Source organism: Oncorhynchus kisutch, linkage group LG8, assembly GCF_002021735.2.
Source record: "Oncorhynchus kisutch isolate 150728-3 linkage group LG8, Okis_V2, whole genome shotgun sequence".
Taxonomy (NCBI): Eukaryota; Metazoa; Chordata; class Actinopteri; order Salmoniformes; family Salmonidae; genus Oncorhynchus; species Oncorhynchus kisutch.
Window position 1 is genome coordinate 15,376,867 of NC_034181.2, and position 24,597 is coordinate 15,401,463.

The following is a 24,597-nucleotide window of genomic DNA, read 5'->3' on the forward strand; positions in this document are numbered from 1 at the left end:
GTGTAGTTAACTGGTGACTATGTAAAGATTGATTGTTTTTTATAAGATAAGTTTAATGCTAGCTAGCACCTTACCTTAACTCCTTGCTGCACTCGCATAACAGGTAGCCAGCCTGCCACGCAGTCTCCTCGTGGAGTGCAATGTAATCGGCCATAATCGGTGTACAAAATTGCCGATTACCGGTTGTTATGAAAACTTGAAATCGTCCCTAATTAATCGGCCATTAATCAGTCGATCTCTAAATTCAATCTCTCCTCCACTATGAGCCAGGAGAGATTGACATATTTATTATTAATGTTAGCTCTCTGTGTACATCCAAGGGCCAGCTGTGCTGCCCTGTTCTGAGCCAATAATTTTCCTAGGTCCTCTTTACGGCACCTGACCACACGACTGAACAGTAGTCCAGGTGCGACAAAACTATGGCCTGTAGGACCTTCCTTGTTAATAGTGCTGTTAAGAAGTCAGAGCAGCGCTCTATTATGGACAGACTTCTCCCCATCTTAGCTGGTGTTGGATCAATATGTTTTGACCATGACAGTTTACAATCGAGGGTTACTCCAAACAGTTTAGTCACCTCAACTTGCTCAATTTCCACATTATTCAGAACAAGATTTTGTTGAGGTTTAAGGTTTAGTGAATGATTTGTCCCAAATACAATGCTTTTAGTTTTGGAAATATTTAGGACAAATGTATTCCTTGCCACCCATTCTGAAACTAACTGCAGCTCTTTGTTAAGTGTTGCAGTCATTTCAGTCGCTGTATTGGCTGATGTGTATAGTGTTGAGTCATCCGCATACATAGACACACACACACACGCCTCAACGTCACCAGTGAAGAGGTGACTCTGGGATGCTGACCTTCTAGGCACTGATGAGTTTCAGAAGAAAGATCTTCTTGTTTCTGGCCATTTTGAGCCTGTAATCGAACCCACAAATTCTGATGCTCCAGATACTCAACTAGTCTAAAGGACAGTTTTAATCGCTTCTTTAATCAGCACAACAGTTTTCAGCTGTGCTAACATAATTGCAAAAGGTTTTTCTAATGATCAATTAGCGTTTTAAAATTATAAACTTGGATTAGCTAACACAATGTGCCATTAGAACACAGGAGATAATGGGCCTCTATATGCCTATGTAGATATTCCATAAAAAAAATCTGCCATTTCCAGCTACAATAGTCATTTACAACATTAATGTCTACACTGTATTTCTGATCAAGTTGATGTTATTTTAATGGACAATTTTTTGTTGCTTTTCTTTCAAAAACACAATTTCTAAGTGACCCCAAACTTTTGAACAGTAGTGTAGGTTACAGTCCACTTGTCATTTCCGCCACAAATGGTGGGAAAATTTTATGAAAATCTAGATATGGTGTTCGGATGTACCGATCCTGTGCAGGTGTTGTTACACGTGGTCTGCCACTGTGAAGACAATCAGCTGTCTGTCCTGTCTCCCTGTAGCGCTGTCTTAGGCGTCTCACAGTACGGACATTGCAATGTATTTCCCTGGCCAAATCGGTCATCCTCATGCATCCTTGCAGCATGTATAAGGCACGTTCACACAGATGAGCAGGAACCCTGGGCATCTTTCTTTTTGTGTTTTTCAGAGTCAGTAGAAAGGCCTCTAGTGTCCTAAGTTTTCATAACTGTGACCTTAATTGCCAAACGTCTGTAACCTGTTAGTGTCTTAACGACCGTTACACAGGTGCATGTTCATTCATTTTTGAAGGTTCGTTGAACATGGGAAACAGTGTTTAAACCCTTTACAGTGAAGATCTGTGAAGTTATTTGGATTTTTACAAATGATCGTTGAAAGGCAGGGTCCTGAAAAAGGGACGTTTCTTTTTTTGATGAGTTTATGTGCTCCAATCCAGGGTTCCCCAAACTCTGTCCTGGGGCCTCCCTGGGTGCACATTTAGTTTTTTGCCATAGCACTACACAGCTGATTCAAATAATCAAAGCTTGATGATGAGTTGGTTATTTGAATCAGCTGTGTCGTCCTTGGGTAAAAAACAAAATGTTGCATCTGGGTGCCCAGGACCGACTTTGGGCAACACAGTGACTATGACACCACTGTCATCAATATGTCCACTCCTATTTATAGTTTATCTCATGATCTTGATAAAACAACTTTTGTTATGTTGTGATCATGAGATCATTATTATGTTGAGATTACGAATTATTTATTTGATTATTGTCCTCTCTGGAGAAATAGAGATGGTTGTAAAAAAGAAAACTTCTCCTTTAAGAGTCATGAATATTAAACAGACATGGGCAGGTCTCTTCTAGTTCCCCACGTGAAACCATTTAAACTCACGAACAAACTGTATGAGCCTACTTGGTGTTTAGCAAGTTCGTGTAAAATGCTCGTTATACCTTAACAACGTGTGGGTTGACTTCAGCAGTTTAACTATATTCGCTACTTTATGAGTACTGTGTAGTAGCTAAATTAGCAAGCTACATTTCCATGGCTTTGAAGTTGATTGGCGTTTCCGAAAATGCAGCAATGCTCCCCGACGACTATGGTTGTATGGTGGCGAATCGTTTCTGTCAGCTTGTGGATGACGATGCCGACCCGTTCGACTTTATAAAACATGCCGAGGTACAGAAGGAGAAGAAAAAGAAAGCAAACCAAATGACAGTGAAGCCTAAAAAACCGGGACAGAGGGAGTCCCAGAAAGATAGGCGGGTCCCCGTTTTAGCCGACAGAGAAGACCACCTGCCAGGAAATGAAACAGGCAGGTGGCTAGTTTAGTAGGCTAGTTAGCAAAGTTAAATAATGTCTGGCACTGCCTAATTGGCTAGCTAATGAAAGGCTTGCGTCTGTTCTGTCAAAGTGAAATTGTGTGTAGTGCACATGGACTCATTTAAGAAATGGCTACTAGTTAGACACCAAAGAAAGTACTCGGTAAAGCCTGGTTCGGAATTCTTTCACGTCTATGAAGATGAGGGAAAGGATGCCACTGCAGCAGACTATAGAGATGCACCTTACTGCAAGTCTCTCCTGTCGTATGGTAGGGGTGGGTATAATGTGTAAGGTTCCAACAGGAATCTGTTCCAAAAACTTCGTACGGTACAAGGTTGCCGACAAAACGCACACAAAGTAGCTTGATCAATTCACCTAGCCAATTAGCTGGCGAATAGGCATCAATTCACCTCGTAGCTTATTCTTAATGTTTGTCCATAGGCTACCAGAGTGCGGACAGACATTTTTCAAAACAAACTTATTTTCTTATTCGGCCGCTTTACAACTTTGTATGCGTTTTTGTCGGCAACCTGGTTATTTACGATTGTTTTTAACAGATTCCTGTTTGACCGTTCCACAAGTTATACCACCCGTATGGTTGCATTGACGAGCAGAGGGCGCTATGATTCTACCCTGAAAATAACTTAATGCCACTGCGTAATTCTGGCAGTCAGGCCTGCCTAGTCCTATTTCTAAATTGTGTAAATCCAGCTTTCAGTTGATTTAGGTGCTTTCAGCACTGTGCTGATGCTGCAATGTCATTCAGAATGAGTGGCAGAACAAATGGGTGATGTTTCAGTAGACTAGATATATTGGCATAGAATGTTATTGTCCACTCAGAAACGTGTCTACAGCATCTAGATGATGCATGACAAATTTGACTTCCATTTCAATCACTGTTTTCAGGTGGTAAGTGGTCTGCCCGACGGGGAGGGGTCCAGAATGAGACCAGAGGGTTGGTGGAGGCTGAGAGTGGCGCAAGGCGAGGTGTTCTTGGGGAATGCAGGACCAACCAAGAGGAACACCCACCGGAGTACTCCATCCAGAAGTAGGTCCCCTTTCTGTGGAGACGTGACAAATGGAACATTCTCTTGTTCCATCGCCTTCCTGGTGTGGCTATCCTATGAGCTTGGCCAAAGAAGCCTAAAATTTGACACTGCAAATGCCATGCTCAAATTAAACCTTCATTACTTTGAATGTTTTATTTTTATGTTCTCATATGGCCATCATTAGGACCTTGATTAACTCTCTCCACTTATGTTCTCCCAGGCCAGCACATTATGCTTATGGCCAAGTTCAAGGAGGTGGCTACAGAAACATGGATACTACCGGTAGCTTCAACCTGAGAGGCAAGAGAGAATATGAACGCCACAGTGGAACGTGAGTGCTTATCAATGTTGCAAATGAGACTTGTGTAAAAGTAATGTAATTGTTTACCACATGGTAAATGTGAAGTTTTCTTGTCTTTCAGAGTCGTCTCCCTTGAGGAGAAGAGAGGAGGACGTGGGTCCTGGAACAGGGGCTGTGTTCAAGACCCTATTTCCATGGGGTGAGTTTACTACCACATGGAGAAGTTATAATAGTTAACCTGTTATTGACTCTTTTACATTATAAATCCTAGCATGGTTACGATCTTATCTATAGTGATGTAGGGGTGAATGTGAAGCCTGATGCAGGAGGCATCCCACCTGAGGCCGGCCAACAGCCAGCAGAGATGGCGGGAGAGAATCAGTGAGTCACCGCACCTCTACAACTCAACTTTTGGGGGTGATAACAACATTGATAGATACTGGGAAGATGCACAGTGCAACAGGTTAATTTGTTTTTAGCAGTTTCATTTATCCCTGCCATTCATCACAGCCTATCAGAGGTGGAGGGGGATGTGGTGGTCCGAGTTGCCATGGAGATGTCTCTGGACGAGTGGAAGGCCCTGCAGGAGCAGCGTCGCCCAAAGGCAGAGTTTAACCTCCGTAAACTGGACTGCAAGGTGCCCTCCAAGGCCAGAGTAATACACAAGTCCAAACGCATTGAGGTGAATGACCCCTTCAGATTAGAGCTGTGGAGCTTGACCTTTGGCAGGACCTGTACATTCATAAACAATTTGGCATTTTTGTTTTAGTTAACGTGTTTCTGTTGTCTACATTTGCCATTTCTCTCCTAGAACTTGAAGGCGGCATCTGTGGAGGAACAGGAAGAGGACTGTCACTTCTCCAGTCTGCGCAGGTCTGCCAATGACATCACTTCCCACGTGGAGTTCAACTTTGGCAGCCTGCTGCGCCCCAGCCGAGGGGGGAAGGGACAAGGCAGGGGGGAGAGAGGGGGGGTGACTGAAAGGGTAGGTCTTCTCTCCTTTAGACAAGATGCTGGAAACCACTACATTAGGGCAGGGGGTTATGAGTTCTATACAGACCAGTGTTATTTTGAAGTGAAAGCTGCTGGCAACGGTTTGACCATTTCCTGGTTAAAAACCATGATTTTTAAAATTAAATACAATGACTGATTACAAATAATCTGACCATTTTGTTAGAACTTATTTCAGAAGCATGAAACAATTTATCCTGTCCCACTTGTATTAATGTCCTGTTGTGCTTCTCTCCAGGCTTACGTCCTAGCCCCAAACCCAGAAGACCCTGATGACTTCCCTGCATTGACTGTATAATCTGATAAAATGTTGGGAATTTACAGTGTGCCTTTTATATATAGGGAATCCCTTGTAATACAATTACTCTCAATGATATATATCCTTGAGAGTAATTGTATTACAAGGGATTCCCTATTTACATTTGCCTCCTGGTGAAATGGGTTGCTCTCTAATAAGCACTGTTTGGTTTGTTGCTATGACAACACTGGTCTTGTGTACATTTGTTATTTCTCCTGGCTTGGGTTCTGACTGAAGCAATGTTCAATAAGACCTGTGATAAATGCACTGATGGCTTGTGTCTGGTCTTACTGTTCCTCTTAAGGACACAACAGCCCAACAGTAAGGGTGTCCTGCCCCAGACAGACTATTGGCAGTCCATTTTCTTAAAATTTTTGAATGATTCTACATTTTCAATAGCCACTGTTTGACACCCAGGTATGATCTACTGTGAACGGCAGACTGTTCCTGTTGATCTGTCTTGTACTTTACACACCTGCGTCTTGCCAGTTAAGGGTGTTCTGTGGAGACTTTGATGTACAGCTGCAGACACTGTTCTGAACCTTCACAGCACACACTGAGCAAATCTCTCCTGTGATAAACTATCTACACCTGTTCTCTGCTTTCATCTAGCACAATTAAGTGTAAGATTTAAGTACAAAGCTTGGAAAACCATGAATGGCACTAGTGAGGGGTGTCCAACAGAGTTCATGTAATTTACAGAATAAGACAATGGTGAGTACAAGTGGTGGGATTTTATTTCAAAGCTGGTATACTCCATGTGCATGATAATCACAAATGCGGTGTCCTTTTAGGACTTATTTTTCTGTAATACTTCTGATTGTATGGTTCACAAGTACAAAAATATTTACAAAGTACAAATCAAATGTTTTCAGGGTATCAAATGTGACTTATTTACAGTTAAGTACAGATGAAATGCTTCACTGGGTAGAAGGGCATAGAAATGCAGGCAAATCAGATATTCAGGGTGGCATTGTAGTTACATTTCTATATGCAACATTCAGAAAGATACCCCTCTTGAACAAGAATTGACTTGAGCTAGGCTTTTCACAACTTCTCATTAAAGGTTCAATCTGAGCGGTGCCTAGCGCTGACGGACCTTTGTCAACAAGCAAATAAGACGGTCTGACAGTTCGGGATTGCTGTGGCAACATTCAACGTAAACAACCAGGCAACGCTTATGTACTGGTAACTTCCAAAATAAAGGAACCTCAAGTGTTTTATAGGGCCACAGATTCTACAAGAGTGGACCTGGTGCCAGACACGCACACCCGCTGAGACCCCTCTTTCAAAATCACTGGGTATTTAAATTGCCTAATTAACTCAAACCTGAGGCGCATACTACGTGCCTGGTTTGAGGAAACTTTCAACTCGGGATAACCAGAAGTGGCTCATCTTTTAGCCAGGTACTTTATGCTGCAATGAATGACTCAACTCCACTAATACTTAAGTGTTTGAGCCTCAAGTTTAGGACCAATGAAATAGATTCCCTCCCTCTCACAAACATTGCGTCATCACCTTTATATCTCATGAATGCCAGGCTTCCCCAAATGTTTGACCCCCCCCAAAATATAAAATCATTTATTTCATGTTTTTATAATTTGATGCCAGCAAGCATTTGGCCTCCCTTGATAAATGTTTGTTATGAAAGGATTAGCGCAACTGTGGGTTGTCTTGGTGCAGCAAAACAGGATGCACCTGAGCTCAATTTTGAGTCTCACAGCAAAGGGTCTGAATACTTATGTAATTAATACATTATGGGGTATTGGGTGTAGATTTGAGAATACATAATTTAATACATTTGAATAAGCCTGTAACGAAATGTGGATAAAGTGAAGGGGTCTTAATTATTTCCGAATGCACTGTATCACGGTGGCGTATTGAAAAAAATGAAGTATTTATTTAACTAGGCAAGTCAGTTAAGAACAAATTCTTATTTTCAATGACGGCCTAGGAACAGTGCCTGTTCAGGGGCAGAACGACAGATTTGTACCTTGTCTGCTCGGGGGTTTGAACTTGCAACCTTCCGGTTACTAGTCCGACGCTCTAATCACTAGGCTACCCTGCCGCCCCAGGGTATCCTAGTGAACGAATAGGTTAAAAGCAAACAACACAATTATCACAACATAGGTTGTAGTATGGCTTTTTTCCCCCTGGCTTGGCTTCCTCAGTGAATTTACACACGCACGCTACTGCACGGCTAACACGGAACCCAAACCGGATGCGCGCCTGCGCCATCGTGCATAACTGTATTTTGTCCCCCCACACCAAACGCGATCACGACAGGTTAAAATATCAAAACACTGAACCAATTACATAAAATTTGGGGACAGGTCGAAAGCATTAAACATTTATGGCAATTTAGCTTGCTAGCTAATTTGTCCTGGGCTATAAACATTGAGTTGTGCATTTCAGGTAAAATAACAAGGTCCACTCCTCCGACAATTAATCCACAGAAAACGGTCAACTGAATCGTTTCTAGTCATCTCTCCTCCTAGGCTTTTTTTGACTTTATATTGTGATTGGCAACGTTCATAAATTAGGTGCATTAACGCCACTGACCTCGTTCGACTTTCAGTCACGTGGGTATAACCAATGAGATGGTACTGGGTACCTGCTTCTATAAACCAATTAGGAGATGGGAGAGGCAGGACTTGCAGCGCGATCTGCTTCACAAATAGAACTGACTTCTATTTTAGCCCATGGCAACGCAGATGCTCGTGAGCAGTGTGGGTGCAATAATTGAATAATATAGATTTCTACATTTATTTTGCGACGCAAGCATTGTAGTCAGCCTGTGAGCTGGAATGTGAAGCAAACTGAAGCTAGCTGCCCCCCTTTCAATATACGTTGAATCCCTCAGTTACTTAAGGTTTCCTTTATTTTGGAAGTTACATTTGAAATGGCACTATTCCCACTACTTATGGCCAGGACACAGTTTTGTTTCATGATATAAACAGTGAAATATATACATACATATATATATATATAGTAATAAAAAGGGATGGCAAATTAATTCCAATCTAACTGAACATGGTTTACATCTGATTGAATGGGAAGAAAAAAACGGAGACATCACATTTCCTCATCAACATCCCTTAAAATCAGCAATTGACTGGACTGGTTCAAGTAAAATAAACCCAGTCCCTCTTAAGAAATGAAAACAAAAATCTCAATTTGCAGGAGCTGCAGGTAGACTGTACTCCCTTAGAATTCCAGAACCTCAGGCTCAGCGCAGTAGAGGAGCTCTAGCTTTGGGTATGGAGTGACTGAAGGGACAGAAAGCACACAATTACACCCAGGAAGAGAGAAATGGGACATACAGATCATACACATCAAAATGCTCAATAACACTACATTGGCTTCTATTCATTAGACCCTAGGGGTAAACAAAATGTGCCAGATTTGACTATGCATGCAGTCTTTCCATTATAATAGTAATAAAGGACTAAATGAAAAGGGGAAGAGGTTGACTGGAGACATTTTGCACACTAACAATAGCATAGAACGGAGCAGTGAGACGAGGATAGAAAAAGGAAATAGATACCATAGTCTCGTAAAGCGCATTGATTGTAAAGAACATCGAGTTTTCCGTCCTCTGGACACAGTGCGTCTGCTAAGAGGGAAATTACAAAGAAGAAAACAAGGGAAAGGAAAGGGACACGTGATTCCCCTTGTAGAACAATGATTCCCCTTGTAGAACAATGATTCATGTCAGCAGAATCCCAAACAGCTTATGACAGGATGCCGGTGTCTGAAAGCAAGGAGACCGTGTGAGCAGTAAAGTCCAGAGAAGCTATAGCCAGTCATACTTCTGGATCAGCCATTCTAATAGAACATGCACGGAGCCATAGGGAGTGTGAAGCGCTGCAGAGAGTATTCCAAGTCTTTGAGCTGGAGCGTTGAGAGCTTGAAAGTTTTTGGAAGGTCATGTGAAATGCAAAGGCTCAGTTAAGCAGACCTTGGTATGTGGAGGACCAACGGAGTAGGAGAGAATGAGTTTGAGCCCAGAGAAAGAGATTGAGGAGAGGCTAGGTGGGCTTGCCTTCTGAGGGGCCTGCAGCATGTTTAGGTTGGGCAGGTTGCCTGTGCTGCCTGCGTTGGTGGCTGTGTCTCTATGGCAGCCACTGGACTCACAGCACACTGGCTCTCTGTCGCTGGCCACTACATGCATGCTGCCTAGAGACCTGGCTAGTCTGGAGCTGCACAGGGAGCTGGCGGAGAGGAGGGAACGGGTTATTGGAACCATGAATGGCTATGGCTGGTTCTGTCCAGTTTACTTTACACACGTGTCAACTCTTTTCTGTATGACTGAGTAAACAAAGAGTTGCAACGCAAGCCATTTAATATGAATATACAGCTAGTAAATATGAGAAATAGTGCCCGAGCCAAAACTTAAGTTACACACACCCAATATTAACTTTCACATAAATCATGCACTGCTGTCAATGAAAGTAGTAGTTTGAATTCTCTAGGACGGCTCATTGGAGACATTGCCACTAACCTGCCCCCCACACTGTTGGCAGGCAGCGAGGTTCTGGTTCTCTTCCTATTGTCTGAGGCATCAGGCCCACTAGACTGCAGGAGAATCCTGAAGCAGACACACAACTCACACTTTAATGGTGATGCTCAATGTCCTCAACGGGCATGTATATAAAAAGTGAGTGTGTGAGACATTCAGGATGTGTTTAAGTACCTTAAAGACTGCGATGAGGACCTGGTGTGAATCTTGTTCTCTTCTTGTCTGTAAATAAACACAAACACACACAATATTTCAACACCAACAGCAAGCGAGGGGGAAAGACAGGAGGAGATGCCAAGACTGAAGGTGGGAGGGAGAGAGCAAACAGGCAGCAACTGCAGAATATTACAGAATTCTAAGATCATTGATCCATGTACATTTCATTATTCTTGTAATGCAATGGACCCTCATTCATTAACCTAAGGCTCTGAGATTCAAATTAGTTATCCCCAACTTTAAAAGTTTGACGCAAAGCGAGTGGAATGTGAGGCAATAATAGCATTGTTGTTTGCTCAGGTTCTGGAGGCCTGAGAGGTAAAATATTAGCTAGTTGATTTATTAGGGCACTTAATTATTAATTTGATATATATCTCCTTTGATAAATTAATTGAAGTGCAACATTTAGTGTTGTGTGTAAGGGATTTGCATTGGCTTTGCAGTGAAGGGAACGATTATTCCAAAACAGAGATTCAAGGAGTGAAATGTAAAGGCTATGGTTATTACTTGTCATAATTAAAGTTAAACCTCAGGACAACCATTGTCAGCCAAGGAGGACAAAGCGTTAAAAATAACAGACCATCGAAACGTGATTCCTGCACTCCTCATTTTCAAAAATATAAACTTCCTTTGCAGCCAGGGGGTGACAAACGTGTAGCCGGTTTAGAAGTGTAAAGTTAGGTGAGGATGGTGGGCGGGAGACAGGGCCAGGCACATAAACTGGTGTTGAGGAGGGGGTAAATAAAGGAAGGGATACACTTACAGCATTCTCAGTTAGACTCCGGAAGGGGGAAGGGTTTGGGGGACAGACTGGCAGGAGAGCTCAGTGAAATCCTAACCCGTCTATACAGAAATGCAGGATGGAAGAAGGGAAGCCATACACAATCCACCACAGGGCAAGGCTACACAGGGACGAGAGCAGCATGGCTGCCAACCATCTAAGAGGGGGAAAACATCCAACAAACAGAACAGAAACAAAAACATGACAGAGAGAAAGGAAGGATAGACAGAGAGAATCTCACGTTTTCTCCTCCCCCATCAGGAGTCCTACACATCCACTAGCCTGGGTGGCAGACCCTTTCTACTAAAGCCATCTGGTTGTCTTGCTTGACAAAAGTAAGAAAGTGGTATTATTACATGCTGAAACTGTTAGGCACCCAGGCTACATATTCACTAGCAGAACCAGGCTAACAAGTAAAGCCTTTTCACATTACACCACAGCAGAAATGGGTACCTGCAAGGTTTTCACTAACTACTCAAGTCTCACCTAAGTTCTGGCATTGATTTGAGACAACTTGTTTTCCACAGCATGCTAAAAGTGTTTCCCAAACGGTGGACTGGGCCTTTGACCCTATGCAGTGATAATAGCACCTTTCAGAGTCTACCATCTTCTATAATTGCAGAGGTATAGGCCTAAGAGTGGTTTAAAAATGGGGAAACATGAAAGCTTGCTTCTAGTTCTGTAAGACTGAATTCAAAGACACAACGCATATATAGGCCTAGTCATAGCTTCATACACACACACAGTTGAAGTCAGAAGTTTACACACACCGTAGCCAAATATATTTAAAAACTCAGTTTCACAATTCCAGACATTTAATCCTAGCAAAAATTCCCTGTCTTAGGTCAGTTAGGATTACCACCTATTTTAAGAACGTGAAATGTCAGAACAGTAGAGAGAATGATTTATTTCAGCTTTTTTTTCTTTCATCACATTCCCAGTGGGTCAGAAGTTTACATACACTCAATTAGTATTTGGTAGCATTGCCTTTACATTGTTTAACTTGGGTCAAACATTTCAGGTAGCCTTCCACAATAAATTGGGTGCATTTTGGCCCATTCCTCCTGACAGAGCTGGTGTAACTGAGTCAGGTTTGTGGGCCTCCTTGCTCGCATATGCTTTTTCAGTTCTGCCCACAAATTTTCTATAGGATTAAGGTCAGGGCTTTGTGATGGCCACTCCAATACCTTGACTTTGTTCTCCTTAAGCCATTTTGCCACAACTTTGGAAGTATGCCTGGGGTCATTGTCCATTTGGAAGACCCATTTGTGACCAAGCTTTAACTTCCTGACTAATCTCTTGAGATGTTGCTTCAATATATCCACATCATTTTCCTTGCTCATGATGCCATCTATTTTGTGAAGTGCACCAGTCCCTCCTGCAGCAAAGCACCCCCACAACATCATGGTTGGGATGGTGTTCTTCAGCTTGCAAGCCTCCCCCTTTTTCCTCCAAACATAACGATGGTCATTATGGCCAAACAGTTCTATTTTTGTTTCAGCAAACCAGAGGACATTTCTCCAAAAAGTACGATTTTTGTCCCCATGTGCAGTTGCAAACTGTGGTCTGGCATTTTTAATGGCAGTATTGGAGTAGTGGCTTCTTCATTGATGAGTGGCCTTTCAGGTTATGTCGATATAGGACTCGTTTTACTGTGGATATAGATACTTTTGTACCCGTTTCCTCCAGCATCTTCACAAGGTCCTTTGCTGTTGTTCTGGGATTGATTTGCACTTTTCGCACCAAAGTACGTTCATCTCTAGGAGACATAACGAGTCTCCCTCCCGAGCGGTATGACGGCTGCGTGGTCCCATGGCGTTTATACTTCCGTACCTTGAAAGGCACAGTCACCTTAGTGTATGTAAACTTCTGACCCACTGGAATTGTCACAGTGAATTGTAAGTGAAATAATCTGTCGGTAAACAATTGTTGGAAAAATTACTTGTGCCGTGCACAAAGTAGATGTCCTAACCAACTTGCCAAAACTATGGGCACAAACCCACCGTTGCTGGACCATACAGGACTGACAGAAAGTGCTCTTCACTGATGAGTCGCGGTTTTGTCTCACCAGGGGTGATGGTCGGATTCGCGTTTATCGTCAATGGAATGAGTGTTACACCGAGGCCTGTACTCCGGAGCAGGATCGATTTGGAGGTGGAGGGTCTGTCATGGTGTGGGGCGGTGTGTCACAGCATCATCGGACTGAGCTTGTTGTCATTGCAGACAATCTCAACGCTGTGCTTTACAGGGAAGACAACCTCCAGCATGACAATGCACCAGCCATACTGCTCTTTCTGTGCGTGATTTCCTGCAAGATAGAAATGTCAGCCCGGCTCTCAAACCCATTGAGCACGTCTGGGACCTGTTTGATCGGAGGGTGAGGGCTAGGGCCATTTCCCCCAGAAATGTCTGGGAACTTGCAGGTGCCTTGGTGGTAGAGTGGGGTAACATCTCACAGCAAAACTGGCAAATCTGGTACAGTCCATGAGGAGGAGATGCACTGCAGTACTTAATGCAGCTGGTGGCCACACCAGATACTGACTGTTACTTTTGATTTTGAACCCCTCCCCTTTGTTCAGGGACATATTATTCAATTTCTGTTAGTCACATGTCTGTGAAACTTGTTCAGTTTATGTCTCAGTTGTTGAATCTTGTTATGTTCATACAAATATTTACACGTTACGTTTGCTGAAAATAAACGCAGTTGACAGTGAGGACGTTTCTTTTTTTGCTGAGATATATATAGGCCTACACACCTGAAGAATGGCTTCACAATATGTGTGTGAATACAAATCACCTAAAAAAAATATATATTAAAGTAAGAAATAAAAATCTGCCAAATGTTGTCCCACAGAGAACACCAAGGGCATGTCACAATCACATGTAGGCTACTCTCATAAGTCTGTAAAGGTGCCTGTGGCAGATAGTGGTCAATTAAGGATATAAATTGAGACTTACTGGCAATAAGAGCAATATAATTCCAAAGACAAGAGTACAAGGTACAGAAGTAGCCTATGGTGCTCGAACCTTTACTACCACAAGAGTCCGAGGGATTCTTCCAAGACAGATGTGAGCTTGGTTCAATAGAGGACTTTTAAGCAGGAGGAAGCAAGGCTTGAACAGTACACAGGCAGTACCCAGTCACAAACACAATGGAAAAATATACATTTGCAGCATTTTATATTCAACCCGGCCCAACACTTAATACATATTACACACAAAGAATACAGAGGCCATGCATGTCAAAGGTTAAATCATGCTTTAAGTCGTGCATTGGTAAAAAAACAGATCACACGTGCCCACAGTCAATGTTGCATTGTGCATTTTAGTCCCTTGAACAGAGGGGGAAAAATAAATAGGTAGCTAGATTATGATTCAGTTTATTAGGAGTTTAAGGTTTGGCCTGCGATTCACAGCATCTCAGAGCATATTGGTGTATCCATGATGGAGAAACCACATTCTGTCTCACATCAATAGTACAAGTAGTCCTACAGTGGATTCTCACCCTTGCTAGCCTGTGCAGATCAAAGCAGCACGTGCCAGAACAGGTGACCAAAATCATTAATCACATTATGCATCCATCCACTGCCTATCTTATCTTACTGCGGTCACCCAAAAGCCACACATCCATTGGCATGGCACAATTTATACAGGAAGAGGAAGCTAGTCAGACAGGTAGTGACATGCACTTACCTCCATTATACAAAACCTCACTTCCTCTCTCTCTCTCTCTGTGTTTTTTCCCCCCTCTGTCTCTCTGCTACATTTTAAAATGTAGACACTCCAGACAGCACTCTGGCCACACGATGCCTAAGAGGCTCCAGCAATGTACTACCGCTTGCCTGCCACGGGATAACAAAACCCATAGCCATAGGTGTACACAGTTGCCTGCAAACTGTCCATGTTGGCACCAAATGTTCCACAACAATAACATTCTCATTTGGATTCTCATTGGATGTGCCAACATGGGACCCTTTAAAATAGCAAATATGGCACTCATTAAAATAGTAAAGTATGCCTAGCCCACATGGGCTAGGCATACTTTACTAGGCATACTTTGAATGACTACTTTCAGTCATTCAACATAGCCAGTATAAATCAACAATCAATTCGTGTTAGGATCCTGAGTAGCAGCTACATGATATGGTTCTGAGGCAGTCAGTGGAAAATAAGCCATGATTACTAGACCAAATACATGGCACAAACAGAACAATCTGACTGTTATATTAAGGTAATTAAAGCTGTAAAACTAAGCTAAACTCCATTCAACCCAAACCTGTATAGAAACCCATAGTAGATGGGTATAATGGGCCAGCTATCTTGAGGCAAAAATCAAATACTTGTCACCCAAGAATGCATGGTGGGGCATGAAATGACCTGAAAGAAGGACACCCTACAACAATATCAAAGGATCTCAAGTCATAATCCAGATGAAACCTCAACTTCCTCTAATCATCTAAATGACTTGGATAAACTGACTACACAGGCTGCTCCTACCCCCCCCCCCCCAAAAAAAAACAAGTCAGTGTGATGCATGGTGGGAGTTGTAGGCAGATCGGAGACTTACGAAAGGGAACCTGTGGTTGTTCTCGCCTGCCTCTTGCTCTTCAGGGCTCGCAGTTTATCACCCTGGGTGATGCCATTCCTCTCCTCATCGTCACTATACTGAGGAAGATAGAAGAGGGAGACAAACATTCAAAGAATGTGTAAAAAAAGAAAAGGTGATGAATACATTTGCTTACCATTCCCTCCCTTCTTTATGTGAAGGTATATTCAATTTCTGCATATCAAAAAGGAAAGGATTTCCAAAATTCTCACCAGTTCTGCCTCTTCCTTTTTGGACATCCTGCTTTTATTGCTGCCGTTGATAGTGATGTCATCAACCCCCGACAGGATTCTGGTGACGGCCAGCTTGCCGTTCTCCTGTTCGTTCATCTTCTCCCGGAAAACATCTCCCTCCGACCACAAGCTGATCTGCTTACTGCAGCATCGTGAGAGAAAACAGCAATCAAGTTGTACATCTCCCTACAAACAAATTGGTTACCGATCAACAATTGACACTCAACTCAATCAAAGAGCTCCCAGAACTGAAACACTTGAGTTGAATCTGGCGCGTTAGTGCCGGGTTGGAACAAAAGCATGCCTGTGGCTCCCCAGGACTAGAGCTGGTGACCACTGATCTATACAGTAAAATACGTCACAACAATGGATTGAATCTAGATCAAAATCAGACACATACTCTTCCACAAAGTTTTGTTGTGGTCCGATGACTGATCCTGGCCGGCAGATCCTCATCCAGGCGATGGCCTCAGGCGCAGTCAGGCGGTAGTGCTTCATCATGTAACAGCCTATCAGAGTGCCTGTTCGACCCAGACCCGCTGAAAAATGTCGGCATTGGTTAAATACATAGTTATTGATCAGACTTTTGGTGCAAATCTTTCCCATTCGTTTGGGACAGAGGCCTACACATTTTTTGGGAAATATGGCCTCCACTCAACTCCAGATGGTATTAAAGGACAACATAATGAGGTCTTGTACCTTTGCAGTGAACAGCGATAGCTCCATCTGCATTCTCACAGATGTTGAGGAACTTCCTGACGATGGCGTCATTTGGCGTGCTTCCGTCCACGAAGAAGAGGTCGTGGTGCTCGAAGCCCATGTCAGTGAAGCGCTTGGCATCGTACATCTTCTTGTTGAGACGGACGATGGCTGTGATGTTGTGTTTCCTGAAATAAGGAAAGTAGGCCTCGGGGGCATGGAGAGGGTAACCTGGAGAGAGAACAAGGGTTTTGTAGAAAGATGTGATTGAAAAAAATATATACATACAAAAAAACTGTGGACACCTGAAGTAACATATTTGTGCACAGATGTGTAGCTGAAGTGTACGCACAGGGTATACTTGTAAAACAAACAATTATTTGATTACGGTCTGTGACTGAAATATTGCATGTTATTCGATATCCACTTTGCAAGTATAGGCTTCTACACAGTATAAGGGAGGTCATTTCCCAGTCATTCTCAGTAGGGAAAATATTCCAATTTGGCAGCATGTCCTTACATCTCAGATTGCAGAAAGCTAATGTGGAGGGTTTCACATACCGTTCTCTATTTTGCTTTTTGGATGAGGGCCGCTGAACGCTAGGAACTTCCCAGGAATAATCCAGTTGAAATCTCCATTTTCTGCTCTCTGCAAAAAAGAGATGTGGACAGAATTATGAATCACTTATTGATGTTTACTCAACTTGCATTCTGAAGTATGATAATGAAAACGTACCTCATAATGCTCGTATTCCTCCACATCAAACTGGGAGAAATCAAGCCAGCCAAACTGCAGAGCCTGAAGAGAAAATTAATGGAAGTTAAGAGTTCCATGCTCCAAATAAAATAATGCAATATTTCTTAAATGTCATAACTGTGCAGCTGCAAATTAACTTTTTCGTCTAACATCAGACTGACTGAAGCAGTGTACCTTGTATATGGCGCGCAGGCAGTCTAGAATGTTCAGATTGTACATACAAGTTCCAAAAGAGGCATCTCTGTTTAAAGCAAACCAGAAACAATCCAAATCAACTACATCTTTTTAAAGCATTCATACCACATTTATAAGTAGAGATGCACGATATATCAGTGAACATATCGGAATCGGACGATATTAGCTAAAAATTCCAACATCGGTATTGGCCAATGTCTAGTTTAACACCCTGATGTGCAAAACCGATGTCAAAGCTGACGTGCATACCTATATAACGGACATACATGAGGTAATGACGCCACGGAAAATGATGCGCTACACGTGCAACACAGAATTTATAACCTAGCCCACAATGTCTGCTGTGTGGATTGAGCAGTCAAGCAGTCATTTGAAAGAGTAACACAATTTCAACGAGACAACTCAAAGGCGAAATCCATTAAAGCCAAGATAATGGATTTCATTGCCCTTGACAATCAACCATTCTCTGTCGTGGGTGATGTTGGCTTTCACCGACTGGTCAAAACCGGTACACACTACCAAGTGCTCTATGTTGCCCTACCGGAGTTAACACAGTAATAGCGTCACCGCTATTAGCTTCACGACATGCATACTATGGAACGCCGTTTGGGTCTTTGCGTGTCAAAAAAGATACAGCAGCACTGTCAAAGCTGTACAAAAAGTCTGCAAACAAGCAAACACCGGACACAAACCATGTGTTTACAATACCGCGTTGGTAATAAAGTATAACTTGTTCGACCGCAACTTCTGGGGTAGCTAGCTTTAGCTTACAACGAACCTGAAAACAATGACCAGTAGAACCTGCAGTCATTTTCATTATTCTTAGCAATGATTTAGGAATCGTTGTGAGTAAGTATTAGCTAGGTTGCCACTTGTTGTCCACCTATTGAAATTGAACTTGAGTTCATTAAAATTAATATGTAGCCAGCTACTTAACTCAGCTACCAAAGATAACATTATAAGCAGCCAGATAGCTTCATCGGGCTAGTGAGGCTATGTGTTGTGAAAATATCCACAATATCCAAAATATCCACAATAAGGATTAGGCACAAGTGGAATTTGCGGTTTGCTTTCAAAATAAAAGTATGTAATTGACAGTAATGCAAATTATTACATAGTAGAATTATGCCCTACTTTTATTTTGAAGGCTAACCGCCACCTTTATTTAACCAGGTAGGCCAGTTGAGAACAAGTTCTCATTTACAACTGCGACCTGGCCAAGATAAAGCAAAGCAGTGCGACACAAACAACAACACAGAGTTACACATGGAATAAACAAACGTACAGTCAATAACACAACAGAAAAAAAAGTCTATATACAGTTTGTGCAAATGGCGTGAGTAGGTAAGTCAATAAATAGGCAATAAATAGGCCATGGTAGCAAAGTAATTACAATTTAGCAAATTTACACTGGAGTGATCGATGTGCAGATGATGATGTGCAAGTAGAAATACTGGTGTGCAAAAAAAGTAAATAAAAACAATATGGGGATGAGGTAGGTAGATTGGATGGGCTATTTACAGATGGGCTGTGTACAGCTGCAGCGATCGGTTAGCTGCTCAGATAGCTGATGTTTAAAGTTGGTGAGGGAGATAAGTCTCCAACTTCAGCGATTTTTGCAATTCATTCCATTCATTGGCAGCAGAGAACTGGAAGGAAAGGAAGCAAAAGCAGGTGTTGGCTTTGGGGATGACCAGTGAGATATACCTGCTGGAGCGTGTGCTATGGGTGGATGTTGTTATCGTGACCAGTGAGCTGAGATAAGGCGGAGCTTACCGAGCAAAGACTTATAGATGACCTGGAGCCAGTGGGTCTGGCGATGAATATGTAGCAAGGGCCAGCAGACAAGAGCATACAGGTCGCAGTGGTGGGTGGTATATGGGGCTTTGTTGACAAAACGGATGTCACCGTGATAGACTGCATCCAGTTTGCTGAGTAGAGTGTTGGAGGTTAATTTTTAAATGACGTCGCCGAAGTCGAGGATCGGTAGAATAGTCCGTTTTAAGAAGGTATGTTTGGCGGCGTGAGTGAAGGAGGCTTTGTTGCGAAATAGGAAGCCGATTCTAGATTTAATTTTGGATTGGATTAGCTACTATTGTGGCTAACCCTTATTGTGGCTAGCTTCACATAGATGGGTCCGACCACCATTAATCAAATAATAACTGTCTTATAAATTAGGGTTATTTTAGATGACAACTAGCTATAAAGTTAGCTAGCTAACTATAGCTACTGAAACAGATTGTCGTTTTGCTATGTTTTTGGGGAAGAACATTGTTTGCATCCATAAGCAAGCTAGCTTTTTTTTTTGGACCAGCACTAAGTGTGCGAGACAACTTTACCAGCATATGTATCGATGAATCGTTGTGACATATGAAATATGAGTGATAGTGTAATCAATGTGTAATAACTACGGAAAAAATTTATGAACCCGTTAAATTATTATGTGTCGTGCAGTTATATTCAGGTTCTGATTGGTCAACAAGCTTTTTTGTCACGTCAAATAGTGTTAAATAGTATATTTTTTGACACGTAAAGACCCAACGGTGTTCCATAGCAAAGACCCAAACAGCGTTCCATAGAAAAGACCCAACGGCGTTCCATAGCAAAGACCCAAACAGCGTTCCATAGAAATCCTGGTTGAAAATGAAACGACTGAACAAATTAACAATGAAACACCACAGCAAGTAAGTGAAAGAAATAGGTTTTGATTATGTTTTACTGTCGTTCTGCCCCTGAACAGGCAGTTAACCCGCTGTTCCTAGGCCGTCATTGAAAATAAGAATTTGTTCTTAACTGACTTGCCTAGTTAAATAAAGGTAAAAAAATTAAATAAAAATGCCAACAAAATAACTTTTTGGTCAAGGTTACACACCATGTGTGTAACCTTTATTTAACTAGGCAAGTCAGTTAAGAACAAACTCTTATTTACAATGACGGACTACCCTGGTCAAACCCGGACCAATTGCACTCCGCCCTATGGGACTCCCAATCACGGCCGGATGTGATAGAGCCTGGATTCGAACCGGAGACTGTAGTGATGCCTCTTGCACTGAGATGCAGTGCCTTAAACCGCTGGTCCAGGTGTGTTTTTTAACTATTTAACTGTACTAGAATGCTTAAAAGGCCAATAAAATGGTAAATATCGGTTATCGGCATCGTTTTTTTGGCATGGAAAATATTGGATATTAGCCAAAAAGTAATATCGGTGCATCACTATTTATCGGTGCATCACTATTTATAAGGTAGAAATACATATCAACTTACAGCTCTAGACAGCATGATAAAAACGTAATGACATTGATCAATTGTCATAGACGCTACTTTCTAACATGTGTTCTTGAGAAGTTCCTCACTCTGTGAAGTTCTCCTTCAGTGTGTGTGTGTGTGTACCTGAAGGACAGGTAGGTAGAGTTCCTGGACACCAGTAGACTGTAGGCTTCCTCTGGCGTCTTCTGCAAATGCATCACCTTCAAACAAACAGGCCAGTATTATGGAGAAACTACTAATGGATAGCAACATTTTAAAAGAAGATACACAAGCACTTTTACTGTACGGTAACATGTAATACATCATGACTCAGGGCTATCAACGGGTATGACTTCTCTGCTGAGTGAGAAATACTTACTGCATATGAACCAATAAGATAGGCAGCATTGGCTTGTTTCTTATTATCTCCACAGGTATAGAAGACTATCTTCTTCTTTGCTAGTGTGAATGACTGCTCCAGATGTGGTGAAACAAAAACAAAATAACAATGTTAGCCAGGCTTACAATTCTGCACATCACTACACACATCACTATCACTACTTGGCCTGGACATCTAAAACCCTGCCAACATTCTCTTCAGAATATACAAGCATTAACCCCTTCTCTGACTAGTGTGACATAACTTCTATTTGGTTAGGCTGAGAGAACTGTTGACTATTAACTGTCAGTTCTCTGTCAGCGTGTGTGTCGAGGTTGAGTTTCTTTACCTTGAGCTTTTTAGTGAGTTTGCAACAAAAGCGATAGAACATGGCCAGGTTGAGCGGGCCAAAGTCTGCATAGAAGCTGGGAGAGAGAGAGAGAGAACAAGGCACAGACAGGTTAGGTTGACTGTTAAAGGCAAGTTTCATTAGAGACTATTCAGAAAAGTCAAACATTGAGAACGTTACAGATAGAAAAATTGTTATTTTTTGCATGACCACCTATTCTCTTTGACAATACCTTATCTACATTATATATTCATATGTGAGTGTTCTGTAATGTTGCACCAGTCTTTTAACCAACAGATTTAATTAATTAATCCACTACCCAAAACTAAGCCCCAGATGAAGACCTATGGGTGGAGACATTTATTGTGACAATAACCATATTTCACTATGTGAACTTCACTCTTAGCTGATGAACATTCATACACCACACCTTCTATCAGACAGTGTTCTAAACGTTTTATAGTGAAGTTTCATTAAGAGCTCATAAAAACAATACAGTATGCCTACTATTAGTGGGACCAAGGTACGATACAATTAAAATTGACAACATGAACTCCCTTTCATGATTGAAAAATAAATTAAATGTTTTTTTATGTAACCTTTTCATCAGGGAGCCATACTGAGACCAAGGTCTCTTTTATAGATGACCTCCGAATTACAGAATACAGACACATCAAAAATATTAATATATAATGCATCTGAAATGGCTTATAAAACTGACTGAGCAGATATCAAAACAATATACTAGTGAACTGCAAATGGCACAGTCTTTTGGATATAGTCTACAAACATCCTGTAATATAAAGTACCCACTTCTCATATGACAGCTCTTCGTCTATGCAGAAGAAATGTCTGTCAGCTGTGCTTTTAATCTTCTGCTGCAGTATGGCGAAATACAGTTGATCTTGAGAAAAAAATATATATACAACAAGAAAGTGGGTTTAAAAAGCTTTGCTTGGCATATGGACAGTTAAACAAACATACAACGTAGCTACGACTGAATGTATGTTAATTGGGACAATGTATGGACAAAACAAATGGAACACATCCTACACGTCACACGTGTCAGTTTGAATTTGAATTTTCCCCGGAAATGCCTCGACGGACTAATGTCTGCAATCTGCAGGTTTTGTTTGCTTTCAGAAAAGCACTTACCTTTGACGATTTCAATGCTTTTACTTGTGACATTGTCCTCGGTCATTCTGAAAGCGACTTGAGCCAACAATAAGTTACCAAATCAAGTTCAACGGCAATTGCTTGCCGTCTTTACTTTATAGACGCACCTAAATAATAACTTAAACGTCTGTCATAGGCACAGACCAGCACAATAACATACACACTCAGTAGGTTAAACAAAATATATTTTCTATATCCCGTGAAATTAAAACGCTCCACTGAAGCGAACTGCATGTGGTATAGACTACCACTCAGAAACCATAGAAAGTGTGACAATTTTTTTTAAATAGCCTAGCATAATGCTTTGCTTGGCAAGGGCTATAAATGTGTCTGCCGTCCGTCTCAGTTAACGAAATCTCTCAATATATACTGATATGACAAATAAAACGTGAACTGATTTAGCGACGAAAAAATAAATGCCCGCATAGGAGATGTGCTCGGTACTCTGCTCAAACCGAGTTAGGAAGGAAACTCATAAACGCCCCCCTCTGCAACAATGTAACGTTATTGGTTCAAGGAAACGGTAAACGCTACACAGTTGCATGGTTGGCAGGCCAATCATCCTACATTCTAGCTTGAGGATTTTTAAAGTTCATTTGAGATTCTAATTGGAACGCTGCCCAAGCCGTTGCTAGGAGATTAGTTTCGCTTGGCCAATAGAAATATATTTCCTACTTTGACCGAACACCTCCAACGGAGTCCTCAAGTGAGGAATGGGTACGTTAGATCAAGCGATGTGTTGAATTGATTGCAACAATTTTTCTTACCAAGCTATAACAAAACAATAATGTTTGGTTGGTTCTACAGGACTGTAGCCTATCATGCAGGAGGTAGCCTAACAAATAGCCTACAATTTGCGTCTTGTTTCTGTGTGCAAGAAACTCAATGAAAAATAACAAGTGAGACAACTTCATTTAGTGCTGCTCGGTTTATAAAAACAGCCTAATTATCAGCCTTTTGATTCAGATTTATTTTAGCCTATTCTCATTTCGGGGTCATAAAGGTTTCTGCATTTTTCTGATGCTCATGGTCAATATAGAAATAGGCCTAGACGAAAATGAATAAATTGGGGTATATGTGATCTGACTGCAGCATTGGTCACTGCATTTACGCAGCAGCATAAAAATGCATCCAAATGTAGATTAGGAATAGTCACAAGAGGAATATAGCCTGCATCACAGAAGCTCTAAATGAGTTGTTTTTTATTCAGGCTGTCATGTCTGACATGCCATCAAAAGGCGGACAACGCAGTGTCCCAATGATAATATGTAGTCAATACTGTACTTCAATGCGTTAGCGATTTGGAACCGATGGTGTCGCCATTTTAGGTCAAAACAGCTGCAGGAAAATCAATTGTAGGTCTAACAGTCAGCCACATCTTAATATCTGCATTCAGACACCGCAAGGCCAGGTAGCATATTATATTTGCACAAAGCTTGCTCTAAACAGAGTAAGTAGCCTACGATGGGATCCATTCCCCCAGTCTCTTACCTGATATTATACTAATGTAAATATCTGACTTTGGCTCCGCCTCCTCTCTTTGAGCTGCAAAACGCTTTTTCCTTGACTCGGGTCGCCTCTTCTCGCTTTTGCGCTTCATTCTCGCTTTTAAGCATGCACTGCCAGCATCTCCAAATCGCGCAATAAGATATCCTGTCTGCAGTGGGGTTGTCCTAGTTTACGGTGCTTTATTTGATGCTCACTTTTGCTCTTTAGCTACGGTGTCATCCGAAACACAGTTGTTCGTTCTCCCTCAGTTTTTCCTCTGGTGACGTCTGTGAACGGGGCCAGTTTCTAAATCCCACTTCTGTGACGTAAGAGGTTGCCAGCCCCTCACTAGTCACTAGTGCTACACAATGAAGTTGGGCTACTATAAAAAAACAAAAATACACATAAAGGTTGGCATAGCCTAAATAGAATAGGCTGATACGTTATTACAATGTAATAACAATCTTTTATTGAGAAGGTTATTTAATGGTGTTTTAGAGAATGATGTAGAATTAATGTGTCGAGGACTTGATGTCTGATGGGGTGA

The 24,597-nt window shown here is 41.8% G+C and overlaps 2 protein-coding genes across 11 annotated transcripts; one reads left to right on the forward strand and one right to left on the reverse strand.

The window, feature by feature from the left end:
* The first annotated feature begins 2,291 nt into the window (after positions 1-2,291).
* On the forward strand, positions 2,292-5,679 carry LOC109895160 (intracellular hyaluronan-binding protein 4). The gene is made up of 8 exons (XM_020488821.2): positions 2,292-2,736; positions 3,651-3,792; positions 4,014-4,124; positions 4,216-4,293; positions 4,389-4,475; positions 4,605-4,776; positions 4,906-5,079; positions 5,344-5,679. Exons 1-8 carry the CDS (start codon positions 2,466-2,468, stop codon positions 5,401-5,403), a joined length of 1,095 nt encoding a protein of 364 aa, XP_020344410.1. The 5' UTR covers positions 2,292-2,465; the 3' UTR covers positions 5,404-5,679.
* Positions 5,680-6,117: 438 nt separating this feature from the next.
* Positions 6,118-24,593, reverse strand: LOC109896152 (dual specificity protein phosphatase CDC14A). 10 transcript variants are annotated; one of them, XM_020490424.2, is made up of 17 exons: positions 24,054-24,329; positions 22,200-22,290; positions 21,387-21,462; positions 21,038-21,130; positions 20,803-20,879; positions 17,392-17,458; positions 17,197-17,259; positions 17,022-17,109; positions 16,461-16,691; positions 16,162-16,300; positions 15,741-15,903; positions 15,490-15,587; positions 10,100-10,147; positions 9,908-9,994; positions 9,449-9,617; positions 8,951-9,016; positions 6,118-8,672 (listed from the first exon to the last, which is right to left on the reverse strand). In XM_020490424.2, the coding sequence occupies exons 1-17, from the start codon at positions 24,160-24,162 to the stop codon at positions 8,652-8,654; spliced, it is 1,686 nt and encodes a 561-aa protein (XP_020346013.1). In that variant the 5' UTR covers positions 24,163-24,329; the 3' UTR covers positions 6,118-8,651. The 10 variants fall into 10 exon arrangements, with proteins under 10 accessions (XP_020346013.1, XP_020346012.1, XP_031685577.1 ...); XM_020490423.2 differs by having other exon boundaries at positions 8,951-9,019; XM_031829717.1 differs by lacking the exon at positions 24,054-24,329 and adding an exon at positions 22,542-23,051.
* Between the last annotated feature and the right edge of the window lie 4 nt (positions 24,594-24,597).

Bases quoted from the DNA above. Each gene is read 5' to 3' on its own strand.
- LOC109895160 (XM_020488821.2), top strand. From the start codon at position 2,466: ATGGCTTTGAAGTTGATTGGCGTTTCCGAAAATGCAGCAATGCTCCCC. The intron at 3,793-4,013 runs GTAGGTCCCCTT...ATGTTCTCCCAG, and splicing joins CCGGAGTACTCCATCCAGAA to GCCAGCACATTATGCTTATG. The intron at 4,125-4,215 runs GTGAGTGCTTAT...CTTGTCTTTCAG, and splicing joins TATGAACGCCACAGTGGAAC to AGTCGTCTCCCTTGAGGAGA.
- LOC109896152 (XM_031829715.1), bottom strand. From the start codon at position 24,162: ATGAAGCGCAAAAGCGAGAAGAGGCGACCCGAGTCAAGGAAAAAGCGT. The intron at 16,301-16,460 runs GTACAAGACCTC...GACATTTTTCAG, and splicing joins TATCGCTGTTCACTGCAAAG to CGGGTCTGGGTCGAACAGGC. The intron at 15,904-16,161 runs GTATGTGTCTGA...ACGATGCTGCAG, and splicing joins CAACAAAACTTTGTGGAAGA to TAAGCAGATCAGCTTGTGGT.